General features: G+C 40.9%; 1 protein-coding gene across 1 annotated transcript; it reads left to right on the forward strand.

The window, feature by feature from the left end:
* Window positions 1-7,905: 7,905 nt before the first annotated feature.
* LOC126378173 (thioredoxin-related transmembrane protein 1-like) lies at window positions 7,906-19,311 on the forward strand. Its single transcript, XM_050026373.1, has 6 exons — window positions 7,906-8,058; window positions 9,923-10,090; window positions 11,040-11,214; window positions 17,558-17,659; window positions 18,015-18,203; window positions 19,196-19,311. The coding sequence occupies exons 1-6, from the start codon at window positions 7,907-7,909 to the stop codon at window positions 19,286-19,288; spliced, it is 879 nt and encodes a 292-aa protein (XP_049882330.1). The 5' UTR covers window position 7,906; the 3' UTR covers window positions 19,289-19,311.
* Window positions 19,312-20,667: the final 1,356 nt, after the last annotated feature.

Here is a 20,667-nt window from a genome sequence, read left to right on the forward strand (position 1 = left end):
CTGATAGTTACGCTGCCCTCTGTCAGCTTCCAGGTTACAGTCCCTGTGACTTGCCTTTTCCGTCCTGCATTACCGTATCGATGGCTCCCATCTCCGCCTCTGCAACCGTTGAGGTCTTCACCCGTATTCCTACGGAAAGGGTTCTACGTTATACCCCGTAGGTCTGGGTCCCTATCGGAACTCAGGCACCGCCTCACTTTGGCCTACTGAAGTAAGAGACGCCCACCCCCGCGGCAAGGTTGCGCCGAACAGGAATTGCCCCAGTGGAGGGCAGCGAAGATGACTCTGTCCTCTCCCCTCTGGGGCCGGGTAAGTAGTTTCATATAAACTACTTTTGTAGATTTGTGTGGCTTATTGTAGATTTGCCGCAGATAGCATTAACTACTTGGCCGGGCTGCCTGCAGCAAACCTGAAGACAAGCCAGTGCCTAGAAGAGCTACGACGTCTGTAGTATGTATTAACATGACAAAGAAGATTAATATTAAACAAACTCAAGAAAAAGCCAAAAGCTGTTTTTAGAAAAGATTCTACTACATCATCATCGGAAGACTACATAACATACCCTAGATAAGTATCTAAAATGCAATTGCCCTAACACCTTTTACATTTTAATTACTTATTTTTAATTAAAAATCCGTCAACTAAAGGTTAATGAAATGTGGTACAACTTAAGAACGTTAACACCTTAATTATGTCACACACAGTAAGCATAAAAAATTAAAGAAATTGACAATTGATTTTTACTTAAAAGAATGTGCCTGCGGCGTCATCTTTAAAGATACCGGGTAATTTTAAGACGTATTTTTTTTTCAGCCTACCTACCTGCTTGATATTAACTAAAAGCTCTCTCCAATTACATTTTTTACTCAAAAACCTAAGCATAGAAATACGACACAGGTTATTTACCACTTCCCGCCCTTTTTGGTCTGAGTTCCCGCGTTTAAAAGGGTTATTTTATTTCTCGGACGCCATGACACTTGACGCTATAAGAAAAACAAAATAATTGTTTGAGGATTAGCTGCCAGTGTCAAAGTGTTAAATATCGAACACACGGGGCGACTAATTTGACAAGCGTTGGCCGAAAAACTGCGTGGGTTACTTTGGATAGTCCTTATGTAGTAACTTGTGTAAAGTACTACTAACAAAACAAATAAATACCTAACAATATAATGTGTTCAAATATGAATCTTATATATTAACATGGAATAAATACAATATTGACTACTTACACACGTTCGTGAGAACTGTAAGTATTAATTAGAAGACAATCTGCAATTTTTTATTTTAACTTTAAGGGTGGCTTGCGTGAGATTCTGTTTAAATTCATTTTAAATGTATTTTTAAATGCGTTAGCCACCCTTAATACGAAGTCTTAAGATGCATAATGAGTTCAGTCCATCGCGTATATTTCGGACACAATTTCTCTCTCGTTCACCTACCTATCAGATTCACGATTATCTTACAAATAGGAATTTATTCAATCGGTATTTATAGCTAGTTCCTCATAACATAGAACCAAGAGATACAATAACAGATTAGTTATAGATAACATAAGCCAAGCGCAGAGTGGCGAGAGGAGGTATTAGGTACGGTCACGAGCATTAATATGTATACACTTTGGTACCATGTCACATTAACTATTTTGACAAATGAAACCGTAAGTCTCATTAAATGTCAAATATGATAGTGCGACAGGGTTCTAAAGTGGGTACATGATATTGCTCATGACTGTACTTACCACACGTTACAATATTGTTATAGATTGTCTATAGTTGAGTATAGACATGAAATTAACATTTTATAATTATATACCTATACAAATATATTTTATTGCACCAAAATAAATAAAAAGGTACAAAAAAGACCTATAATATAGGTACTTGTTATACCTATTTACAAATATAGATAGCCTACAAACCTTCGGTAGGGACTGGTTATCTGAGTACATCTTTGAAGTTCCTTCATATATCAAAAGGAATACAGAATGTCTATGAACTCCACATTGAAGCAATTCATTTAAAAATCAATCATCATATCACTAATTTAAGAGCCACCACGCTCTTGACGGTGTAGCACTCTCCACGCTACTTTTAGGGAAAAATAGGGCAGTGGTTTCCCCCTTGCCTTCCGCCCAAAAAAAACAATAATGTGCCCATAAAAGTTTATGTGTGCCAAATTTATCTTTTTGAGACCTGTGGAACATACTCCACTAGTGTGTAGTTTGGTGAAGAAACACCCATACAAAAAACAGCTCAGAAACGTTCGATTTCTAAATTCACCCAATCGGAAATCGGACCTGGATCTTCGTAGTTTGGTGGTCGCTGATCGTCTTTATATTCTTAAAACCAAAGAGAAGCATTTAAATAAAAACTCATTGCCATAACACAAAATAAAACATGGAAGTGCCACAGTCGTGTCAATAAGCAAAGGCTCTCGATTAAAAAAAAATATCAATTTGACAAGTGTGTCGCATTTCTGTTGGGTTTGACAGTTCGATATTTGAAATAGTGTCGCCGGGAAGACAGGTTGACAAGCTGGCTTTATGTTTGACGTTTTTCAACAAAAATTACGATTAAATTCCTTTATTAATTGCATTCTGATCGGAGATTAGATATAATTGTGTTACCAGCTGAAATACACTTATTTATAGATGAACCACACGTGGAGAAATATTATAAAATAACGTACCTACTTAATTCTACATAGTGACTTTTGATACGAAGAACTAAGTTGGATATGGTCTTCATCTTCATCAGTCTATTACCCATATAATATTTCAACATCTTAGAAAGAATCCCTCTCAGTTTTCGACATGTCTGGGAAGCTGATCGCACTCTTGTTTTCTGTTCTCCCAGTCTAACAGAGAAGTTTTGTTCTACATTATAACGATAAAAATACGTCATTCAAACAAGAGCAAAAAATACGTGAATTATCTTCAGAATATCAAAAATCCCAGTAGGGCAAACAGACCAAAATGTATCACACATAAAAATGCTGATTCATCAAAAAAGCTTTACTTTATGCTTCCAAATTCCACGCGCCTTTATCTTAAACATCAAAATATTCGTCCACAAACACAAACAATGACATTTATTTGAAAAAAGAAGAAAAAAATGGGCTTCCATTCGATTGGAAATTAAAAAAATAAAATTCATAGACAGCGCGACGCTATTGGCGATTGAATCGTATATCTGGAGCACGCATAGGGTTGACGACTGCGGGGTTGCATTTTATTACACTTTGAAACGACTTTGAACAAGCGACAACGAAACTCTATGATGGCAGTTTATTTGTTTTTCCCGCTCATCAAGTTTCATATTATCTAATTTATAACTAAGTACGTTAAAAAAAGTAAATAACAATACTTTATTCTGTTCATCGTGTATTAATTTTTAACTCAACGTATATTGACGGTGCGAATTGCTGTAATCTTTATTACGTCGAAACGATGTCCACAAGCCCGCAATGGAGCAGCGTAGTGGAGTATAAGCCTCCGTTTAGTTTAGAGGAGGCTGTAGACTACTCCAGAGAGAGTAGGAAGGACTTTTTTTACGCCTCTTAGCCGGACAAGAGAGAGGCGCTGAGGACTCTCACCTAGCATAATATTTAAGACAACAGACCTGAAAGTGCCCAGTTGGGTGCAAGCTTCGGGGTAAAGACATCGTCTGATAGAAAGAATTCAAAATATAGGTAGGTATTTGAAAGAATCAAAAGACCTAGTATGACCGCCGGCGCGGTCGTCGATCGATTCGACGAAGAAGAACATTGGTTTGCTCTGGATTTCCGGCCAAGTAGTTAATGCCATCTGCGGCAAATCTACAATAAGTCACGTCATAAAAAAAGCAAATGGCAAGAAATATTTCTCTGCCAGCCCTACAGCGAACAAGAAGTGACGGATCATAGACCGGGTAAAGCTCGCCAGTTATATTGATGTTTGACAACCAGTCGGGATCCGAATGTCTATTATTATAATATATTTATTTTATTGTCACTGTGGACTTATGGTTCACTGGCTTGCGTCTCAAACGAGGAACGCCCGCGCCGGTTCGAACCACGGAATAGAAGAAAGAGTTTGGAAAGGCCCTAACGCGCATTTTGTATGAAAGCTATCGCCAGTTCGACCCCACTCTCTTTTACTACTCCTGCAAACAGATAACTACGATAGCTCTACTGCTTCACAAATTCCATAACCACTTTACTGGCAATGTTTATTTTATGTGTTAGGCTGCAATTTTCTCATTACTTTTCGTAAGATACTGCATACAAAAGTATTTGTTTTTTTATAAATAACCGATCATACTAAGGTTTTTAGCTTTCCTGTGATGAGGAGAGACCTCCTTGCATGATAGTGGATATTTGTTTTTGTGCCCTGCAGGTTATATTACACAAGACGACCTTTTATATACTATCGCGGAGCTCCGTGCGTCGTAAAGTTTGCAGACAAGAAGAGTGCAAAGTTGAATTACTTACGAAATGTTTGCTGACTTGGCTCTTCCAACTTCTTTCCTCTATTTCGTGGTTCGAACCCCAGTACGGGACTTGCACCAATGAGTTACCTATTAATTTATCTTAAGTGTAGTTTCGACTAACACTGTAATGGTCGAGCATTACAGACGGCGATACGACTCACCACCTATCACCTTGGTCTAACAGAAGCTCGGTGAGGTGTGAGTACTTAGATCATCTTGCTACGGACGCTACCTCTGACTACTGATCTAATGTTATGTTGTATTTCTTGCATAGACGCCCATAATCCCCATTGGGGTGGGCAGAGCCACAAGTACCTACTCAGAAAACCTGTTATGTTAGGTAAAATGAACCCTGAAAATGGCAAAAATGCTGATCTTAATGTTTATGTTTAATTTAACACAGAATAAAAATAAATATTTAGTTTTTACAGTTTTATATTGAGCCATTACAGTAAAAACCATTTCGACTGAAACTCGTATTAGACAAATCTTTAATAATAATAATAAAAACACTTTATTGCACACAAATACACAAAACATTTACAGGATAAACTTATTCTAAGGTGGGCAAAGGCGGCCTTATCGCTAAGAGCGATCTCTTCCAGACAACCTTCGGCAAAGGATATGGTACATTTGTACAGCTGCAGTGTAGCGCGCAAATACGTAAAATAAAACAATAGACACATTTTATATATACATACACAATCTTATATACTAAATATATATATTATACACATACTATAGATATATACATACAATGATACATATAAGTAAGTAAAAATAAAATGTTAGTTACAGGACGATGATTTAGCCAAGAAAAAATGGTGAAGTTTAGTTTTGAATATAGCTAATGACTTCGAATGCCTGATATCAGCAGGCAAATCATTCCACAAGTGCGTGGACTTTACGGTAAAGGAATCTTTGTAGTATCCAGACCTTGAGAAAGGAGCCTTCAGCACATTGTCCGTCCGCGAACGAAGTTCACGAGAACAGTCGCTACCCAGGAACTGGAAACGTTCCTGGGTAGCGACTGTTCTCGTGAAAATCTTTTTTATTATTATGTGTGTTGTTTCCATATCTCGGGACTATGGAGTCCCGGACTTTTGGAAGGCGTGCGTGGGGCCGAAGCCAACACGTAGAGGCCCCTTAAGACAATTTAATCTAAATGTGGTGTGATATTATTACTAATGACATAATTTGTAATCTTTTTTGTAACTAACAAGTACCAAGCAACGTAGGCCGTTGCCTAATTATGGTAAATATAAATACTTAAATAAAACGATTTATTATTTTAACTAGAACAATAGCGAAATGCCACATCAATTCAATTCTCAATTATTTATTGCATTCCATGTAGTACAATGGGGTGTTACATAGGCATAGGAACTAAAACATGGACCCTGTAGGGCACAGCAACGTTGAAGGGAAGAGAGGAAGAGAAAAAAAAAAGTACAAAAACAAACAACAAAACACAAAATACAAATAAATGTTCTCGTAAAAATGTTTATTTGTAACCACAATAAAGTAAGTTGGAAACAATGTTCAATGTGAGACGCGACACCGCACCGGTAGTGTGGGGCTTCCCGACCGCGGGCTTCGGCGCACATCGATCTGGGTTCGAGCCCCGACGAGTACATGTCAACTACTTATTCCAAATGTACTAAGTATTTTGGTGCTTCTTTGTATATCGCTATCGACCCACTAGGGTCGAGTAATTCTTTCAAATATTCTTCCTCTCAGACGACGCCCTGAGCCGAGGTTCGCGCCCAACTGGGCACCCTCAGGCCTGTTGTCTTAAATTTTCTATCCAGTGAGAGCCTTCAGCGCTCCCCATTTGTCCGGTCTAGTAGTTACAACAAATCTACAACAAGTCACGTCAAAAAAAACTCTTTTTAATTAGCATTGTTTTTAGATTTTTTATAAATAAATTAGTTTACTATTTTGTAGATATATGTACTGTACTAGGTACTGTATTCATGTGTTATGCTGTATGTACTGTATTCTGCTTGTTGAAATTTAGTTCTGTGCAATAAAGTATATTTGATTTGATTTGATTTGATACACTTACTATATACATAAAAGAGTTGTGATATAAAAAATGTGTGTGTGTGGCCAGAATTATTATTTTTAGAAAGTTGCACCGAATAAATTAATTCTATAAGTGCAGTTTCCAGAGCTATTTTTTTACTATGGAACATTTCCATCTGATGCATAGCATCTCTACTTGGTCTGTGGAAGGTAGGCTAAAGGTGTTTCCACTAGGTGTTTTTGTGTTTGTGCGTGCACTAGGTACATCCGATTATTATACTGACTGACTATTGTAAATGATTTTTGTTTTTATTACCACTTACCTGGGTTTAGGGAAACTTACAAAGGGAAAATTTACATCGAAAAAATCGCTAGTCGCGGCTTAACAGGAACTGCGGGTTCAAGTCCCGACTGAGTCAAAATTTCGATTGAAATTTTCTCTTTGTGACTTATTATAGATTTGCCACAAATGGCTTGGCCGGCACCGAGAATGACGGACAGTAGAAAAATACTTCGAGATTTCGGATTTTCGGCAATACGTAAGCTACCGTAAAACGGGGTAAATAGGAATGGCGGGGTAAATTGGAATAAAAATCTGCTTTTCTAAACCGGTCTGTTACTGCCATACAATTTTTGATAGGTCAATACTTTTTGTATTTTTGAACGAACCTAAATTTTTTGCTAAAGCTATTTATCAGAGTTGCATAGCCTAGGTATGACTTACGGAAGTAGGTCAAAATTCCAATTGAAAGTGAAGATTGGACCAATTTACCCCGTTTTACGGTACCATAAAAATAGGTAGGTAGTTCGATACGAAACACCTTAACAAAACAGATTAATGAAACTGTAATAAATTGTAGAGTCGGGAGAATAGGGTATACCTACCTACTGCATTCAAATTCAGGATGTTTTAAATAACGCTCTATGGCTATAGGGCTCTAGGTTTTATGTAAGTAAAGAGAATTAGAATACGGTTGACACGATCTTTCTTCACACATACTCAAAATACTAGGTACTCAATATTCTTAGATTTTTTGTAATTCAAAAAGTTAGAAAACATGTAGCGACATCTAGCTGTCATAACATGGAAACAATAAACAACAAACAAAACCACTCAACAAAGGTAAACAAACGATACTAACGCTATCTATTATGAATTTTAAAAACCAACGTGAACGAATGTTACCATTAAAAGACTGTCAATCTCACAAACAACTTTATTGGATTATTATTGAGTTGAATATAAAATAAAAAGAAAGTGCAAAGTACATATCAGTTATCTTCCGATATTTTATTTTTAAAAACACTGTTTAAGTTATCTAAGGAAATATACCATATAATCATGCAGCTATTTACAAAATAAGTAGTTTGTGTTTTCGAAAAATGGCAACATCAATTCAAAATCAGACATGGCGTGCGCGTACCGAATTCCAAAATTTTTACAATTTTTCATTATTTTCACTATTATATCATGTAGTTTTAGTAGATTAGTTAGTGCAAACGTTGAGCTAGATGAAGATAATTGGAAACAAATCCTCGATGGGGAGTGGATGGTGGAATTGTGAGTATTTTGCAAGTCGCCGGCTTCGGCAGTTTAAAAACGTGTCAAATTAGTATTTGTAGCTAAATCTGAGTCTGATCATAATAATTATAGAATTTGGGTCATTTGTGCATTGAAATTATCACCTTTCAATGTAGAGCTATGTTATTTCTTGGTAAAAAGTCGTGGTGAAAACACCTCTGCTTACTGCTAGGTAAAGTTCATTAACTTTTGCCAAGGCCAAAGTAGGGTCCCAGGCACCGTTTTGAAACGAACGAGCTGCTATTGTGAACGGTTTTTTTGCAGGATATGTAATAATGAACTCTAAATACGATCGTTTGAACTTCTAATTAATTTACCTTGCAGTGAACTAGTCACAATGGTGAAAGGTACATATTTTTGAACTACAAACACAAATTAGTCATGTAAGATTGTGTCATGCACAATTCGCGCTCGAGTAGGAGTAGTCACTCTTCCATAAATGATACAATGTATTATGAATGGAGCTAAAATTATGTAACTCAAGCTTGTTCCATTAATAATTCATTCTCCATTAAATCAGTTCCATTTCCATTAAATCAAGTTAATTAATCTTATCTATGAAGCTTATATTATTACTTAATTATATGGCAATTTTACGCATATTCTACCTATTGGGTCCAATTTCTGTTAGAGAAACTTCATAAAATCTTTACATGAAAAAAGCAATAAGCAAATACCAGTCTAATAGCCTATTTAGCAATGTAAATAGAAATAACCATTCCAAATTGCTGATAAAAAATGAACAATAGTTCTGATAAAGAAACAATTCATGCATGCTTTGCTTGCAAGATGAGGTGATGTCATTCTATCAATGAGTTCACTATGTACCTATACCTAAGTTATTTATTGACAAAAGCCACTTTAATATAAAACATAACAACAGATAGCATAATATAATATATTATAAACAATCTGTTTTCTTATTCTATACTACTACACCTCTGCCTAAGAAAAAACAAGTACCTAGAGTGTAATTTTGTAAATGTAGCTGTAAGTTCATCATCATAATATTCAGTTTTCACAGGGTCTAGTTACTTAACCACCTTGTCCAGTTTTTTACACTAGCAATTGCCAACCTTACTGCAAGCTCCCCAATCATAAGGCCCGATGCACCTGATGTATCCTGCCCCAGGTTGTATTTTGTTTAAAATATCTATGGCCCTGTGCTCATCTATGCAGATTGTCAGAAGCTGCAGTAGTTTTAGGCGGATGGCCTCATCCACTTACGATATAATGAACAAACATTATGTAAAAATTGATAATTCAAAGTAGGTACAACTGTGTTACATACTGAATAAAGATATTTTTGAATTTTAATTTGTATGTACTATTGGATATTGCAAGTAATTTTGTTTGTTTCTAGCGATATCCCATTTTCACAGGGTCTGGTATGCTAACTTGAAGATTTGACTTGTCCGATTTTTTATTTAACCATCAATATTTGCCCCCAGCTATAAGTTAACAAAAAAGAATGGAGAGAAATGGGGGAGGCCTTTGTCTGAAGGCACACAGATTGGTTATTGTAGATTAAAATAAAATAAAAATATCCTTTATTCTCTGACTTACAATGTTTTCTCTTACTATTAACTTAAATCTAATAATTAGTCGATATCAACACCCTCCTTGTCAGGCTGTCCTAGGACATAGGCCTCTCCAAATCTAGGCTTTTCCAAATGTGGCGATCTTTGGCCGCTCTTCTCCAGCTTTTTGGGAGGTCGTCTTCCCATCTTTTGTTTTGCCTTCCTCGTCAACGTTTCCCATCTCGAGGGTACCAGTCAATTATACAAAGATTGTAGATTAAGGAAAAACTTAATGAAAATAAAATAAATAAATTTGCCCCCAGCTACGCCCCGTGGTGCCCAGCGTGTAATGCCCTCGCGCCAGTGTGGCGGGACCTGTCCACACAGGCGGCTCGCAAGTCGCTGGCGATGCGAGCCGCTGAAGTAGACGTCACCAAATCGCCCGGCCTGAGTGGACGGTTCGTCGTGACAGCGCTGCCTACTATCTTCCAGTGAGTGCAATTCACTTCATTTCTTGATTAATTACTCTGTAAAAGAATTTCAAACAACCCCCATAAGCATTTCCTGACTAACAGAGTAGTAACAGCGTGGAACGGGCTGCCGCAGGACGTGGTCTCCGCTTCTAGCATCAACACCTTCAAAAACAAATTGGACAATTACCATAAAACAGAGAAAGGAAAACACAACTGAATAGTTGAATACAGGCACTTATCAGTGAAAACTGCCTGCCTGAGTTAATAATAATAATAATTCGAGTGCGCTTGTTAATCTGGCAATGTACTACATAAATTACGCTCGTGATCCCTAGCTGCCTCCATGACACACAGCCTCTGTGATTAGAGCGTCAGGCTGAACTGGAGGTCTGGGTACGATTCCCGATGGAGACATTAGCTAAATCATTTTGTGAAACTGTCCTTTGTTTGCCTACGACATTGCAGGCTGCATACATACATACATAAACAGCCTATATACGTCCCACTGCTGGGCACAGGCCTCCCCTCAATCAACCGGAGGGGGTATGGAGCATACTCCACCACGCTGCTCCAATGCGGGTTGGTGGAGGTGTTTTTACGGCTAATAGCCGGGACCAACGGCTTAACGTGCCCTCCGAAGCACGGAATCATCTTACTTTTTCGGACAATCAGGTGATTCAAGCCTGAAAAGTCCTTACCAAACAAAGGACAGTCTCACAAAGTGATTTCGACAATGTCCCCATCGGGAATCGAACCCGGACCTCCAGATCGTGAGCCTAACGCTCTAACCACTAGACCATGGAGGCTGTTATTGCAGGCTCAATCACCAGATTAACAAAAAGAGTCGGATTGTTCCATGCTTCATAAGGCATGTTAAGCCGTTGTTTTGATTTCATGATCAGGATCGTAAATTCAATTCAGTCTCCAACATGTTATCTCAATAATATATATTTTTTCCTGTCCACAGCGTGATTGACGGCGAGTTCCGGCAGTACAAGGGTCCTCGCGACGTGGACTCGATGCTGGGCTTCGTGCAGCAGAAGCGCTGGCAGCAGACGGAGCCGGTGCCGGCGTGGAAAGCGCCGCACAGCCTGCAGATGACCCTCGTCGCTGAGTTCTTCAAGCTCAGCCAGGTGCTCAGGGTGAGTGGATGCGCGTTGGGCTCACAATCTAGAAGTCCTGGGTTCCAATCGCAAAAACTGAATCTCAAAAATCCCTCTGTGATCCCTAGTTTGGTTGGGACATTGCAGGCTGATCACTTGTTTGTCAGAAAGTAAGATGAACTATGCTTCGGAGGGCATGTTAACTAGAGAGAGACGCACACAGAAAGAGAAGACAGAATGTGGTTATTAAGATCAAAGCCTACTTACACGACTCTGCTACCACTCGACTAATAATATATCTGTGGCGGTTTCACAATCCCACATGAAAGGTATGGAATTCCAAATCTGTCCTTTGTCTGGAATAACTGGAATTCTATTATACAGCATGTGTCCTTGCATTTTATATTTGTTTATATAAATTAATATATTAGAATTGTTAAAATAAACATATGTACATATATATTTTACAATGTACAAATAGTAAGAATAAAATATACCTAGTTTTATATAATTAAACTATTATGGTAAAATATCAAAATTATAAAGTAAATGTTAAAATAATAATTTGGCTATGTACAAAATCAATTTACAAAGGGACAAGCGTACCGAGTTTTGTTAGTAGATATTTACGCGCCGCGCGCTAAACTAGTTGGGCAGGTTGCGCGCCGCCCGCGCGCCGCGTACCGCCTCCTTCCACATGGAGCGCGGCGCGCGCGCGCCGGCCGCTGCAGCGAACCAGTCTATGCTACACCGCTGTCGAATGTGCATGACGCTTTGTATGCTACGTAGAACACTCGCGCTTACGCTCGTAACACTTTATGTTTGTCTATACTTCTGTGCTTTACTCTTCTAATTGTTCTCTTACTTTCCTTCTGTGCTTTTGCCTATTGTGCCGTGTCTTGTATCGTGTGCAATAAACTTTTAGTGTGTGATCGTTATAACGGAATTTTATTTCAACCCGCCGTCAACGTCGCAATATATTAGCGAGGAGTACCTACTACTCCTTAACGCTAAATTGGTGACCACCGAACATTCACGCCATGAGTGAACCGAGGAGGAGTGCAGATAACGACGCTGCAGGAGGCAGCGCTGATGGCAGATTTTTTGAGTGTGAGCAGCGGACGTCGGGCGAAGTTAACCGCGTCGGAGTGCGCGTACCGCTCTTCTACCCACAAAAACCTAGCTTATGGTTTGCGCAGCTAGAGAGCCAGTTCGTGCTGGCAAATATCACCACGGAGTCGACCAAATTCCACTACACGTTAGGTAGTCTCGACCCGTTATATGCTGCAGAGGTCGAGGACATAGTGGCTGATCCAGATATGAGCAACAAGTATACCCGTCTTAAGACGGAATTAATTAAGCGTCTTTCGGCATCCCGGGAGAAGAAGGTCATGCAGCTGTTGACCCGCGAGGAGTTAGGAGATAGAAAACCTTCCCAGTTCCTGCGACATCTGAAACAGCTTGCCGGACCAGAAGTTCCCGAGGGATTCATGCGGACCATCTGGGCTAGTCGGCTCCCCACCAGCGTGCAGTCGATTATAGCGTCGCAGGTAAAGAAGCCGTTGGACGAGGTAGCCGAATTAGCGGACACTATCATCGACGTCGTGCAACCTACCCCGCAAGTAGCATCAACATCGCGAGCCAGTACATCGGATGACTCGTCCGCCTCGATGAGCGGCCAGATAGTGGAGCTTACGCGTCTCGTTTGTTCTTTACAGACGAAGGTAGACCGTTTATCGCGTCCCAGTGATAGATCCAGTAGCCGGAGCCGGAATCGCAGGCGTTCGTCATCAACCCGGTCGCAGTCCAACTACAGGAAGCATCCAGTCTGCTTCTATCACAGCAAGTACGGGCCGAAGGCGCACAGGTGCGTGAAACCGTGTGACTACGCGGGAAACGACCGAGGCAGTCGATAATGGCGGCTGACGATTGCCCAGGTACCGGTCGCCTGTTCGTAACGGACCAACGGACAAAAATGCAGTTTTTGGTGGACACTGGCAGTGATTTGTGCGTATTCCCACGTTCCGCGTTGAAGGAACGTCGTCATAAAACGACTTATGAACTATGTGCGGCAAACGGAACAACTATACATACGTACGGATATGCACATTTAGTACTGAATATAGGCTTGCGCCGCGACTTCGCTTGGCGATTTATTGTGGCCGATGTAACTAAGGCGATAATAGGAGTGGACTTTTTATCGCATTATAATCTTATTGTGGATGTTCGCAACCAACGGTTAATCGATAGCAATACTACTGTCGCGACCCCGGCTTTGCTTGCGAAGTTTTCTGATAATGTTTCTTCAGTGAAGGTCATATCGGGAAACACTACATACCACAACATACTTGCTAAGTTCCCCGACATCACTCGCCCATCTGGCATACAACGCACACCCACTCACAGTACACAACACCACATACGCACTACACCTGGTCCCCCGGTATCTTGTACCCCTCGCAGGTTGGCTCCTGACAAGCTGAAGATTGCGAAGGCTGAGTTTGAGGCGATGTTACAAAATGGTACCTGCCGACCATCTGAGTCACCGTGGTCGTCCCCACTACACCTGGCCCCTAAAAAGGACAATGGGTGGCGTCCTTGCGGTGACTATCGCATGCTGAACGCCAGGACGGTGCCAGATAAGTACCCAATTCGCCACATTCACGACTTCTCCCACAGCCTCGCAGGTTGCACCGTGTTCTCCACGATCGACTTGGTCAAGGCGTACAACCAGATCCCCGTGAATCCGAATGACATCCAGAAGACCGCCATCACGACACCGTTCGGCCTTTACGAATTCCCGTTCATGACGTTCGGACTTCGTAATGCCGGACAGACGTTCCAGCGCTTCGTGGATGAGATGCTCCGGGGACTGGACTTTACCTACGCTTACTTGGATGATTTTTTAATATTTTCTAGAGACCAGGAGACGCACGAGCAGCACCTGCGACAGGTCTTCACCAGGCTGCAGGAGTACGGCATGGTGATCAATACGGCGAAATGTGTATTTGGCGTTCCCACTGTAACTTTTCTGGGTTATACTATTTCTGCGGAAGGAACTAAGCCCTTAACAACGAAGGTTGCCGCTATCCAGGACTTCCCTACCCCGAAAACCGTACGGGAGTTACGCAGGTTCCTGGGAATGGTGAATTTTTATCGCAGGTTCATCCCAGATGCTGCTAAACACCAGGCGCCCCTCAACGAGCTGCTGACCGGGTCGGTCAAAGGATCACAACCAGTCAATTTCACCTCATGTGAGCATGAAGCCTTCCAGGCTTGTAAGGATGGCCTAAGTCAGGCTGCCATGCTAGCTCACCCTGAGTGTGACTCCAAGCTTGCACTGGTCACCGATGCTTCGGATAAAGGTATCGGAGCCGTTTTGCAGCAGTTGAGAGGTAAGGATTGGCAGCCCTTGGCATTCTTTTCGCGCAAGCTTGGCCCCTCCCAGCAGAAATATTCAGCTTACGACCGTGAGTTGCTCGCTATTTATGAGAGCGTGAAATATTTCCGCCACATGCTTGAGGCGAGAGACTTCGTGATCTATACGGACCACAAGCCTCTCACCTTCAGCTTCCACACAAGGAAGGACAATTGCTCACCTAGACAGTTTCGTCATTTTGACCTGATCTCGCAGTTCACCACCGATATTAGGCACATTTCGGGTAAGGATAACGTGGTTGCCGACACCCTGTCTCGCGTCGACGAGATAACGCAACCCATTAACCTGGAGAATCTTGCGATATCACAGCGGGAGGACTGCGAGCTGAAGGAACTACTGGAGAGCAATTGTTCCTCCTTACATTTGCAAAAATTAAAGCTGCCAGGTACTCACGTGGAGTTATATTGTGACGTGCAGGAACGCGTACCACGACCTTTCGTCACGAAGGAGTTTAGGCGTCAGGTCTTCGAGAGTCTGCATACCCTGAGCCACCCCGGCTCAAATGCTACTGCCAGACTTGTCGCCGAACGGTACGTATGGCCTGGCGTTAGGAAGGACTGTCGTGAGTGGGTACGTACCTGTCTGGCATGCCAGCGTTCTAAGATCAATAGATACGTCCACTCAAAGCTCGGCAATTTCAAATTACCTCAGGCGCGATTCTCCTTCATCCATATTGACTTGGTCGGTCCCTTGCCATTATCCCAAGGATATCGCTATTGTCTCACCGCCGTCGATCGTTTTACACGATGGCCTGAGGCGATACCATTGGCTGACATGACAGCCGAGACAGTGGCTAAGGCCTTATTGAGTGGGTGGATTTCACGCTTCGGCTGTCCCACAGACATCGTGTCGGATCGCGGGCGTCAATTTGAGTCTTCCCTGTTCAAATACCTGTCACAAATGGTAGGCTTTCAGCACAGGCGAACTACAGCGTATCACCCGGCCTGCAACGGCCTCGTCGAGAGGTTCCACAGGCAACTGAAGGCTGCTATAGTTTGCCACGCTAGCGAGAGTTGGGTTGAGACGCTCCCTTTGGTCCTGTTAGGCATTCGCAGTTCCTTCAAGGAAGACTTGAAGGCCTCATCAGCGGAGTTGCTCTACGGCGAGCCTCTTCGTCTCCCCGGAGAATTTTTCAGCTCACAGCCCATGGACACCATAGATGTGACCGACTACCTGTCTCGCCTACGTCAATTCGTCAGGGAGTTGAAGCCTACACCAGGTTCACGACACGACAACAATCGGTCAACATTTGTGTTTAAAGACTTGTCTACAGCTTCCCATGTCTTCCTGCGGGATGACACTGTAGGCGGATCACTGAAGCCTGCTTACTCAGGACCTCACGAGGTTGTCGAGCGAGGATCAAAAGTTTTAAAAATTATGGTCAAAGGTAATAAGGTGACGGTATCCATAGACCGTATTAAACCGGCCTATATACTGCGTACCACTGATACCGAGACAGATACACCATACATACCTCACACACATTCATACACACACACTGACACACAACCCTCCAACACCGAAGAAAACATTATCAGGACTCGATCAGGCCGTAGGGTAAGATTCCCCGACTATTATCGCCCTTAGGAAGGTCTCTGGAGGGGGGTGATGTGGCGGTTTCACAATCCCACATGAAAGGTATGGAATTCCAAATCTGTCCTTTGTCTGGAATAACTGGAATTCTATTATACAGCATGTGTCCTTGCATTTTATATTTGTTTATATAAATTAATATATTAGAATTGTTAAAATAAACATATGTACATATATATTTTACAATGTACAAATAGTAAGAATAAAATATACCTAGTTTTATATAATTAAACTATTATGGTAAAATATCAAAATTATAAAGTAAATGTTAAAATAATAATTTGGCTATGTACAAAATCAATTTACAAAGGGACAAGCGTACCGAGTTTTGTTAGTAGATATTTACGCGCCGCGCGCTAAACTAGTTGGGCAGGTTGCGCGCCGCCCGCGCGCCGCGTACCGCCTCCTTCCACATGGAGCGCGGCGCGCGCGCGCCGGCCGCTGCAGCGAACCAGTCTATGCTACACCGCTGTCGAATGTGCATGACGCTTTGTATGCTACGTAGAACACTCGCGCTTACGCTCGTAACACTTTATGTTTGTCTATACTTCTGTGCTTTACTCTTCTAATTGTTCTCTTACTTTCCTTCTGTGCTTTTGCCTATTGTGCCGTGTCTTGTATCGTGTGCAATAAACTTTTAGTGTGTGATCGTTATAACGGAATTTTATTTCAACCCGCCGTCAACGTCGCAATATATTAGCGAGGAGTACCTACTACTCCTTAACGCTAAATATCATTCAAATATGTCGAACGAATGTCCTTTTAGAATCCAAACCGCATTGTTATTGTGTTCGGAAATCTCGGCCTTAGGAGGGTCACTTCTCTTCAAAGTCGCAGATGTGACGAAAACAGTAAGGAGACTCGAATGGCGTTGGACAGGACACATGATGAGGTCTAGAATAAAAAAATGGACTAAAGACATCCTAGACAGCCCGCCAGACAGGTGTGGCGTAATAAGGAGGAGGCCTATGTCCTAGGACAGTAAAATATAGAGAATTAATTAATAATTATTATTATAAAGGCATGTGCTAAGACACGAAAGTTACCAGCTGCTGCAACTCATAATGATGGGCAAAGTCGCAGGAAAAAGAAGAGTGGGCCGGAGGAGGAAGTCCTGGTTGCGTAATATCAGGGAGTGGACCAGGATCGCGAGTGCGGTCGAACTGTTCCGCCTCGCGGGAGATAAGGATACATTTTCAGAGCTGATGGCCAACCTCCACTTGTTGGAGAGGCACTTGAAGAAGAAGAGAGAATTCATTAATAAAATATAACTATGTCATAATGTCGGTGAATAAAGGCTATTTTTATTTTATTTATTTGATAACTAATATGTTTTATGTTAATTTTCAGAGTGTCCACACGATGCTAATGGAGCAGTACGGTCTACCGACGTGGGGCTCCTACCTTATATTCGCCATCGGTACCATCTTGATAGGCGCGTTACTCGGACTGGTGAGTTAATATACCACACCTTAGACACATCACACAATAACCTCGTTTTACTGTCTGAGCATGTAAAGAAAAAAAGAAAGAAATCATTTATTTCCATATTGGACCCCACATAAACAAAGTTACATTACTTAAAAAAAAGTAACAAAAAGACATAAATAATAAAAAGGATTTATATTGGCCCTGATTCCTGCAGACACCTCCTAATTTTACTTTTACCTCTTATTTTACCTGTTATTTTCTTATCCGCCGAAAAGGAAATGGACGGATGATTGCTCGTTCAGTGGCCTGTCAATCTCCATTTCTGGGTCTTCATTTTCGTTACAACCACTTACGCACTCGTTATGTCTGTCCACAGCTGCTGGTATGCATTATAGATCTGTTATACCCGCCGCGCCGCTCCGACAAGGTGCTAGTGTCGGCGGCCGAGGCGCGACATCGCGACCTCGACGGTAAGGGGGTGGACGACGAGCAGGAACTAATCAACGATGACATAGTCGACGACAACGAGAAAGACAGCGATGCCGAGAAGAATTCTGCTAGCGATGTGAGTAGTTTTGTATTCATAACATAACACCGCTAATTTAAGAGCCACGCTCTTGTCATTGTCAGTGTATCATTCTCCATGCTATTTTTTTGGGGAAAAATAAGGCAGTGGTTTCCCTCTTGCCTTCCGTCAGTATTCTGTTTGACGCGAATGGGATGGCGCCCAGAGTAGTCTATTTCAAAGCTGTAGGACTCCTGTCCTCCGCCTCTGAATAGTACTGACAGTTACTGCTGCCCTCTGTTAGTTTCTGCCCAACTCATCAACACAACATAACATATCGACACGCTTATATCTCTGAAGGTATTCACGCCTGTGTCAATTTTGTAATTTATCTTCTACCTATAGAATGAACAACTAAGATATATTATTGATAACATTTTTAGTTTCTTAATTTATATTTAAATTATTAATTATTAACTGAAACTAAAAATATTAAAGTGTAATGTTAAATAACCCATTTGCCATATACCTAGCCAAGAGTCTTTTGTAATTATTTCCTTTTATTTTGGTGCAATAAAGTATATTTTTATTGTATTGTACTAAATAACTTTATTGTGCAAGACTTGTACAAGTTTAAATTAGTTAACACTTAGGAAACATCAGTGGGTAAAGATTGTACACAATTGTTATACTCTGTTGATCCAAACTAAGCATAAAGTACATGTACACCATGTTAATTGCTGACAGACTGCAAAAATTGTACAATTTTTAAAGCAAATACCCATTCCTCGCCAGCTATAAGTTCAATGTAGGCGAGCCTATTGCTGTATTTTTCTTATTCATTAATTATAATGTGTTGTATTTTGTTACCTATAGTATGTAAGTTACTTTTGTTTGTTTGTTTACTTATTTTTAGTACCTACAATGTGTTTTCTCGGGAAGAGCGGTGTCACCTGATACAGGCGCTACGCTTAAAAGGAGGCTCCAATCACCTATAATAGTGTATTGGTTTTCTACAAATAAAGTAATTTGTATTTTTTTTTGTGCTGCAGTCGTCGTCGTCGGAGGCGGCGCCGGCGGCGGGCGGCGACGTGGCGGACGACAAGCCCGAGGTCCGCAAGCGACGGCCGAGGAAGGCCGACTAGACTGAACACCACACATGCGCCACACCACACATGTTCAGTCACGAGCAATATAATGTACCCACTTTAGGACTATGTCGCACTAACATATTTGACATTTAGTGAGACTTACAGTTCAATTTGTCAAAACAGTTAATGTGACATGGTACCAAAGTGACATATTAATACTCGTGACCGTACCACCGCTTAGAGGCGACGTTGATATACAAATTCATATCCCCGATCAAATCAATTAGTATGATGCATTGTTTTCTATAACATAACATAAGCTGAAGTAGTGCGAGGTACATCCATCGCAAGAACTGCTTAGTTCATGCGTGGGTACCCGAGCTGTCTGGTAGACCAACATGATAGGTGGTGAGCCATATCGCCGTCTATAATGGTCGAGGCAGCTGTATTAGTGAAACCTGCACTTGAGATAAATAGGGTAGGGTTTATACATACCCGTATACGTCCCACTGCTGGGCACAGGCCTTCCCACAGTCAACTGGAGGAGGAGGGTTGGTGGAGCTGTTTGAGCCGTTTCAAGCCACTTGAAGGCGACTAAATTATTTCTAAATGGAGTTATGTTTTTATAACAATTCTAAGTATCAAATTGACAATGTTTCTGCCCAATATTGCTCAAGTCTTCTGGCTCAATGGAATCATTTTATCCATATTTGAAATTAACAATTGTTTTTTTATTATTTTGAACAATTTAAAAAGTCCACGGAACCTCTAACTTGTGTTATGTTGTACCCCAGATAGTATAATGCCTGATTTAATTGCGGTTTCAAATTGTTCGGTATTATATTCTATTCACACTAGAACAGATTACAATACGAATCCGAATACTTGGACTAGCATCATCTCAATCACAAATCATCTTACATTTATCATATTTAAAGTATAAAAATTATAAGTTTAAAATTGGTAAACTTACAAAAAAAAAAAATTGTATAATTAATACTAAAGCACATAATAACGGGTTCTTACCGCGTTTAAATGGGGATATGAGACTCTCGATATTTCGACACTGTTGCAAGTGCCATGATCACGGGATGACGCGCGGTAAACGCGGTAAGAACCCGTTATTATGTGCTTTAATTATGATAATAACCGCGTAAACTTAGAACAATGTATAAAATAATTAAACTTATTCAATTTCAAGAGTTCGGATTCATAAACATATTTATTACCTACAGACAAATGCAGTTAAAATGCTGACTATAAAACGTTAATTCACCGTATAAATTATAAAACATAAACCTTCCTATAAAAATCGTAACATTCATAAACCAACTGTATTTATCTGTGTAAGAAAATATTTGGTGTGCAATCTTCATCAATGAGGAAGTTTCCAGGCTACGTTCACCAAAAACAATATAGATGGCGCTGTACAG

This window comes from Pectinophora gossypiella, chromosome 25 (assembly GCF_024362695.1).
Source record: "Pectinophora gossypiella chromosome 25, ilPecGoss1.1, whole genome shotgun sequence".
Classification (NCBI taxonomy): Eukaryota; Metazoa; Arthropoda; class Insecta; order Lepidoptera; family Gelechiidae; genus Pectinophora; species Pectinophora gossypiella.

Excerpts from the sequence above, each read along its gene's own strand:
- LOC126378173 (XM_050026373.1), top strand. The coding sequence starts at position 7,907 with ATGGCGTGCGCGTACCGAATTCCAAAATTTTTACAATTTTTCATTATT. Across the intron at positions 11,215-17,557 it reads AGCTCAGCCAGGTGCTCAGG|AGTGTCCACACGATGCTAAT; the intron begins GTGAGTGGATGC and ends GTTAATTTTCAG. Across the intron at positions 18,204-19,195 it reads AGAAGAATTCTGCTAGCGAT|TCGTCGTCGTCGGAGGCGGC; the intron begins GTGAGTAGTTTT and ends TTTGTGCTGCAG.